The sequence below is a fragment of the Morone saxatilis genome, unplaced genomic scaffold (genome assembly GCF_004916995.1).
Source record: "Morone saxatilis isolate NCDOM2014 unplaced genomic scaffold, NCSU_SB_2.0 Contig18, whole genome shotgun sequence".
NCBI classification, from domain to species: domain Eukaryota; kingdom Metazoa; phylum Chordata; class Actinopteri; family Moronidae; genus Morone; species Morone saxatilis.
Genome location: NW_023339740.1, coordinates 27,589,948 through 27,598,095, shown reverse-complemented (window position 1 = coordinate 27,598,095; position 8,148 = coordinate 27,589,948). Strand labels below are relative to the sequence as shown.

Here is an 8,148-nt window from a genome sequence, read left to right as displayed (position 1 = left end):
AACATCAGCAAGATTACAGATTTAATTCAATACACCTTGAAGTGCAATTTCTTGCCGTATGGAGCCGTTGATCATAACAAATAAAGCTGCTCTTTCACACAACATTAAGTGCATTGTATGTCGACAGTCTACTTATCAGTTCGGCATCAATATAATTCATAAAGATGAGCAGCACTTAGTGGGAGAAGAAGTGCTGGTTGGTGGTTTAGATAGCATCAGGGTAAAGAAAACACAGAATTTGTCAAAAAAGAAACCTATTAAGTCTGTATGATTGTTAAAAATAAATAAAAACATAAAACAGAGAATTGTATAAAAAGTTCCTCAAAATATCAAAAAACCCATCTCTGATCAATATTCATAGGAAATAATAAATTCATCCAAATCTCTTGTTTTACTTAAAACTCCTGCAGTTATTGTGTTCAATATTTACAGTTTATCAGTTATTGTTATGCCCATTGAATATAATATTAAAATATCCAATAAAATAGCATTTAAGTTAAGGGTGCGACAGTCAATGAGATTAGGGGGAAATTGTGAGTTTAAGTTTTAAAAATGTAAGAATTTATAGTTGTTTATTAAGAGCCCCTGTATAAGTCTCTTTTAGCAGTCGAATATAAACCATCAAGTACAAATCTAAGAACATTGTAATAAATGTTATCTAAAGAGCAGAGTTTTGCTGCCCTCTGGTTGAAAGTTTAAATCCTGTTTCACAGTTAAACCACTGGAGGTCAGTAAAAACAAGATTTTCAGAGTTACTATTGTTATTTCTTTGGCAGAATATTATGATTTTGGGGGACTTCAATGCGGATGGACGTTATCTCTCCAAGAAGAAGAAGGACAAGATTCGAATCTGCTCCGCTCCCTACCATTGGCTGATAGAGGATGATGTCGACACGACGTCCAGTAACTGTAATGACCACACCTATGACAGGTACGACACGTCTCACTGCAGGTTGCTGTCTTTTAGAATCACCTTTTAGACTGCGACCCAACTTCTTGCCAACAGGATCGTCGTGTACGGGCAGACCGTACTGGATGCCATTGTCCCCGGCTCAGCCAAGTCCTTCAACTTCCAGAGAGAGTTCAAGCTGACCGACGAGGAAGTAAGACATGTTTGTGTTGATTGGCACAACCTCTCTAAAGGAGAGTCTTTATTCAAAATGTGACTTTATTTGCTTTCTAAGACTCGCAGTATCAGTGACCACTACCCTGTGGAGGTTGAGCTGAGGACCAATCAGAAAGCACCGAGACAAAGGAACATGGCTCTGTCCCAAACCACAAAGCCAACGTCCACCCAAAGACGAACCCCAAAGAAAGGTATGTTTTCTTTTATTGACGTCCACAACACAAACTAGTTTCCTCCACAATTACAAAAATGAATCCAAGGATGTGATTGAGGTTGTTGGATTTCAAATCAAAGTATCTAATTATATTTTGGGAGGTAACTGTAATATTATTACTGAAATGTAGTTACACTACTAGTTACTGGGGAAAGTCATATTATTACTGTAATATCATTACTAGTAATGAGTTACTAATCAATGTTAGAGCAATGTTTTCTGCTGCTCCAGGTGGATCCAGTTTGAACTACTTTATATACAGTTAGCTGCTTTATCAGTTATTAATTAAAGAAGTGATTATATTAATTATATTAAGTTATTACCGTTATAATACTGAGAAGTTTAACATGAACAAAATAAAGTGTTTTTTCTGGCTCAACCGCACATTTCAGTTTTGTTCTGTTTGTGTAAACTGAACACTAACAGGACGACAGCAGATGAAGAAAGCCGAGCCGTCAGCTGTACAGAAGAACAGTAAGAAGAAGAAGACAATCAAAAGGAAGAGAGGACAGTCATCGGACACACCGGCCAAGAGAAGACGTTTAGAGAAACGATGAATAAACTGACATTTAAGTCAGATTTTGCTTCTATTAATAATTTTAAATGTGTTATTAGAGTTAAAAATATGATGTGTTGCAGCTTCACAACAGACACAGCAGGTAGTTTACTTTGATAGAGAGTTTTTACTGTATTGATATTGTCAGCCATCCAGGTGAATCTGCTGTAGCAATGAGGCTTTAATAAAAGTTATTACCAGCGCTGTGTATTATATTTTTCTTCAATGGACAAAGATAATAAGTTTAATAAACACATAAATACACACACACTGTAGATAAATACAAAATGTCCAGGCGGGGGCTCCCTTCTTCTATCGCTCACGGGGCACGTCAACATGATGAAAAATGGCCACTTTACCAAATTTCTTTTATCTTTTTCAACACATTTCAGTCTGTATTAATACATATTTTTTGTCAATCTTGATCAACAGTTGAAAACTTTCCTCTGGAACAATAAACCAGCTCATCTTCACACTTTCCATCAGTATGATAAAAAACTAAAAAGGGATAAAAGCTTCTCATATTATGTCTGCAGCACAAAATGTGATTTAAACTACAATCTAATCCCAGAATATGTGATCACTGCTGCGGCATATTTATTTGTGTGTCTATATAAGCCAAAGGAAATAAGCGCAGTCATTTTATTTTTCTCACTTTTCCAGTTCTTTATTGTCCGCCAGCATGTTCTGGCGGACAATAAAGTAAAATACCTGATGTTATTATTAGTTGCTATTATTCACACTCAGTATTTCTACAGAATATGCAGATGGTTTATTTGCACAAATAAAAGTCAGGATTTGTGGTTCAGTTGCCCCCGATATACAGTAAAAAATATATTATATTGTTAAATTAAAGTGTGACTCCCCCATTTGTGACTTTTCAGACTCTCTTAGCCACTACATTATTAGAGATAAGATATCCTATTTGCTATTAATTGAAAATGTATAATTCTAATTTGTGTGTTTAAAGTCAGTAGAGAGTGGAGGGGCAGCCACTCTGCCATTGCTTTAAGTGTGAATTAAAATGTCAATATAGTCTTAAGAGAAGAGCTGATCTGTCTTTTCTTTCTGTGCTGCTTTTGTTAAGAGTATAGTTGCTCTAGTGCTGTAGTTATGCAACACCCAGCATTAAATCTGGACTATGGACTGAAACACACACTCTCCCACTGAATGAGCCAACAGCATTCAGCAGAGGCGGTCTGACGAAGCTCCACCTCCCTGACTCACCAGTGACAAACCAGGAAACAGTCTGTTATTCTTCCTCACTAAAGAGGGACTCACAGATTGAAACACAGACGATCAGATTCACCCTCAACTCTTCTCTTCCTCTGAGTTCAGCTACAGGAGAGAAAACTACAACCTGCTGACGCTCCACATACTGAATGTGAGTTTGACTAGAAACTGTGTGCAAGTGCAAGAAATCTTTGGTGAAGGAGGGAGGAGAGACTGACTGACTTCACTGTTTGTGTTTTCAGCTTCACTCAGAGACGTAATGGATTCCAGATCAGAGGAGTATCTCTGCTGTCTCGGTCGTCATTGATGTCGTTTTTAGAGTAATCCTGTTCTTTCTGTCCATCTTGATTCAGCCACCAGCTTCTGTAGAGAAAACTGTCTGAGAGAAGGCTGGTGGGGAGAGAAACAAATCCATAGAAAGAGTGTTCCAGTTTGTTATAGGAAGGTTAAGATCTTTCAAAAAGTACCATGATTCCCTCACCCTGTAGTTATTTTTATGTTTTTTTGTTTTTTTATTTTTTTTTTGGTTGTTTTTGTTTTTTTTTTCAAAACCCTGGTGTTTGAAATTGAACCTATTGGTGAGGGTCCTCTGTACGTTGTTTTTGGATGAGAAGACCAGAGGATTCTTTCAGAGGTTTCTTTCTGCAGTCCTGGCACCCTCGGAGAAAACTGAACTCTTCCTGTCTTGGATCAATCAGCCAGCCAAGTTTTGTGTCATCTGGTCAGAGATCAGAAAAGACACTCAACCACAGATTCAAAACCCCCATCCCAATGAACTGCTCGCCACGAAGAAGAGGACACCTTGAGGAAACCTCCTGGAGCCTTAAAAGGAGAAATTAAGAAGGTGTTATGGAAGGGAGTTTATGTAAGTGAAGTTTGAATCCAAAACCGAGCAGAACACATGAAGGTCTCAGGCCCCGATGCACAGAGAGGCAGGATTGAAGGAAGCAGTTTAAGAAAGCTTTTGACGCTGTTTCTACAAGAGAAGATAGAGGGTCCAGTTACTGGTTGCATACTGAGGGAGGTGTAAGAGAAGGTGCAGAAGTAAGGTCAGATGATGACAGGAGAAGATTGAGTGGCTCTGAGTTCAGTTGAGTAATACTAGTCCTTCTTTCAGAACACAGTCAGAGGCGCACAACAGAGGAGCTGAGAGAGCTGAACCCTCTTCAATTCCTGAACACACTACAGGCTGCAGTGGAAGAGTCCAGCAGCAAAACCTCCTGCCTGGAGGATCCACAAGCTGCCCTCAGGAAGGCTCTGATAGACGAGGCAAACCATTCCCTGGGCAACCTCCCAGCCTGTCCAACATCTGGAACCAAGATGAAGGATGCATGGTCTCCTGCACTCCCTGTTATTCTGATTCCCAAAACTCTGTTTTAATGCGAAATCGAACTCATCCCTGTCTGAAGATCTTGACTCTGTGATAGTCGAGGAGAGGAAACTAGCCAGCTTTCCCCTGATAGATCCAGAGCAGGTTTGGATTGTTACTATGTGTGTGTTTCAACCGAGCCGGGGCTCCTTGAGGGCTTTAAACCAGGGACTCCACCAGCTGGAGTCCGAGGTTGAATGAGCAGTACAGACGGTTCCGGTGGGTGTGTTAGCGAAAGTCGTGGCAGAGGAAGGGAGTACATTAACAGTTGCTGGATTGTTAAGCCGGAACAGTTGGGCCACCCAGAGGAAGACACTATGCACGGTCACCTAACCCCGGTGTCCAATACATTGAACTTTTCCGAGTGCAGAAGAAGGTCGAGGATCAGAGTGAAACTGGACATGGTATACTGGAGAGTGCCTTTGTCTTTCTCCGTTGATTTTGATCAGTAATCATACCCACACATACACAGTTCCCTTTCACCGAACCATCACGTTCACCTTGAGACCGAGTTCTCGCCCACCTTCACACACACTTTCACTGAGACGATGTTTCCGTACATTCGCACAACAAATAAATTGAAGATATCACCACTAAAGGTCTGTGTGACACTGGGACAGAAAGGTCAGAGATAAAGAGGATGATTGTATTCATGATATGGTTATTTCTTAATGCACCTTCAGTTTGTGGATCCTGCTAGTTTAATTGTTTAATTGTTAAGCCTTTAATATCTAATGGCTATTTATTCATACTAACAATTTAAAAACAATCCTATGCTTTCACCAGTGCAGGTCAACTTTCCTGCACAATTTAAGTCTTTACTTGCCTTTCAATGTGAATGCTCTTTAAAAGTATAAAAGTATCCACATAAGAGAAAATAAATGTACGATAAAAATAAAAGTGTGATAAAAAATAAAGAAAAGAATCAATTGATCAACAAATGCATGTTTGAGCATCCAATCATTGTTCAAATGAACAACAGACTTTATTTCAAATTTTTGTAGAAATTACAAAATAAGATGTCAACACATTTTATCTTCACTACAAAACTTCTAGAAAGAACCCAAATATTCTTACATATAATTAGATTTTCTTGTATTGAGCAACAAAATCTGCCACTGTGGTAAATAGATCTTAAAACAAGTAGTACAAAAGTATTTTAGTCACTTTATTGAGCTAAATTAAAGACACAATTTGCAGCATAAGAACAGTAAGTGACTTTGTATTAAATTAAGGCTCCAGAAACCTTTATATTTTTATATTTATTTATTAAAATAGTTAAAAACTGAACAGCTGCTTAATTTCCAACACTGAGACCAGACGACTTTCTCTTAAACTGAGAATTTGTGCGAGTGCTCTTACTCTGAAAATAAAGAAAATAATCTGATTCCTCTGCTGGGAAATTATACAATCATAACTTAACTTAGCTGTAATATATTTTTAAGGCAAATGCAAAACATGCTTCACAAGATTATTTTTCTTTTTAGACAAAAATTAAGACTCATTTTCCAGAAACATGGTTGTTGTTTTTTTTACTTTTATGAGATTCCTTCTCTGCAGTGTATGTGAAAGCACTTACTGTGTCCAAATAACATTGTGTGTGTCTGTTTACAACATTAAGGACACGTAAAGAGATACTCCAGACGCAGACCGTCCTGCACTGACACACCAGTTTCAGTTCACACGCTGTTGACCTCAACTGAACCAGAAAGACAAAAACAAAAGGAACAACTTCAGAGGAAATGTGGTTTTCCTCATGCAGCATTGTAGTTCGTGTGTGTAGGAAACGTCACATGTCGACATTGTTGTGTTTGAGCCGTGCAACAGGACAGAGTCAAACCAAGAACAACAAGTGCAGATGTCTGATTGCTCTGGAGTTAAATAAGGTCTCTGAATGTAACATTTACACTGTAAATCCTGAAAGCACATCTTATTAAAATAAGTAACCTAACATAATTTAATCCTCCAGCCGCCCGTTGAATTGTTGATGTAATAACTCAGTTGTTTTAAGTGCATTTTAATTGTGCAGTGTTTTAAGTATTGGGGATATAAATTCCAGTTTGTTCAACTGATTCACTTTCTTTAAGTTGTCTTCATATCAGTGCACAATGTAAGCCTAAAAATTGATTGGCTGCTATCAATTAATTATACATGTTTTCATCATACGTCAATTGTTTCTACAGGTAATTTAATAATTTGCTTTAGTGGAAGAAAACTGAGTAAATTCAGTTTAAGTGGAAACATTTGTATAAAGAAGGTTAATTTAAGTGACTTTATTCAAATCAATTCTTGTGAATGCCTTTTATATAAGTTTGGAGAACTGCTGCATAACAATAAATTAGTTACTTGTCAAATTAAATGTTTTTTTCCGTGCCTAAATTGTTGGAATCGGTTCATCATGTCATGTCATGTCATCATTTTTTGCAATTTAATGTCAACAGCCCTCTTATATGTGAACATATGTTTCATCTGACTCACTGAAGGCTTCATTTACTCCTTTACAATCTGCATTTGATTATATAAATTACTGATGATCACTTTCATTGATTTTTTATTGGTTTTACTGAAGCAACCTGTTTAAAAATGTCCAGCTATAATAAATGAATGTGTGAGAACAATGTTTCCTTTAATCTGGAGAACAAGGTTTGTGGGTCGGAGCATCTCTTCAGAACTACAGTACTTCATCATAATCCTGTTTTTAAATTTTACCTTCATCAAAACATTGCAGATTACATATATGACCATATTGTGATTTTAGTAATATTTAGATTAATTGTGCAGCCCTTATTCCAACTTCCCAAAAATATGTGATAAAAGTTAAAATATTCTATTCTTCCTTTTAAGAAGGAGAATCTTTCTGTATCTTCACAATCCTGGATAATAAAAACTAATGCATGAGGGTGATCTAATTCACTACAGATACCAGCATTAGGCACTCACTTTAACTCAGAGCTAAAAAAAACTGCCTTAGTCGAACTCAGTCTGCATGCTGAATAGCCATTATTCAATGCTCTTCTTTGTAGACAGCATACTGTGAGTCACTGAGTCAAGCAGCCACTCTTAAGAGAAAAATTAGCTCCACTGAAAGCCACACTGCTTGTAACACCCAGCAATGTGAGTAATGACACACACCCCGGTGTTACATGAGCCAACAGCATTCGGTCTGACAAAGCTCCACCCCCGACTCACCAATGACAAACCAGGAAACAGTCTGTTATTCTTCCTCATTAAAGAAAAGACACACAGACGATCAGATTCACCATCAGACCAAAACTAACAACTTCCTCTGAGTGAGTTCAGCTACAGCAGAGAAAAGTGGAAGAACTGCTACTGCTTCAATCTGCTGAATGTGAGTTTGACTAAAAGCTCAAAGTGAAAGTAAATGTCAGTGAAGCTGGTAGAAGAGGGAGGAGAGACTGACTGACTTCACTGTTTGTGTTTTCAGCTTCACTCAGAGACAAAATGGCTTCAAGATCAGAGGAGGATCTCTGCTGTCCGGTCTGTCATGACGTCTTTAGAGATCCTGTTCTTCTGTCATGCAGCCACAGCTTCTGTAGAGACTGTCTGAAGAGCTGGTGGGGAGTGAAACAATCCCGCCAGTGTCCACTTTGTAAGACGCTGTCTTCAAAGACAGAACCACCTTTAAACCT

The 8,148-nt window shown here is 38.1% G+C and overlaps 1 protein-coding gene across 1 annotated transcript in view; it reads left to right on the top strand.

The window, feature by feature from the left end:
- LOC118327706 (deoxyribonuclease-1-like) overlaps nt 1–2,091 on the top strand; it is a 6,186-nt gene extending 4,095 nt beyond the window's left edge. The window contains exons 7-10 of the mRNA XM_035661126.1: nt 777–931; nt 1,007–1,103; nt 1,185–1,317; nt 1,767–2,091. Coding sequence (XP_035517019.1) covers nt 777–931; nt 1,007–1,103; nt 1,185–1,317; nt 1,767–1,897 — 516 coding nt within the window. The 3' untranslated portion in view covers nt 1,898–2,091. The remainder of the gene's footprint in view (nt 1–776; nt 932–1,006; nt 1,104–1,184; nt 1,318–1,766) is intronic.
- Nucleotides 2,092–8,148: the final 6,057 nt, after the last annotated feature.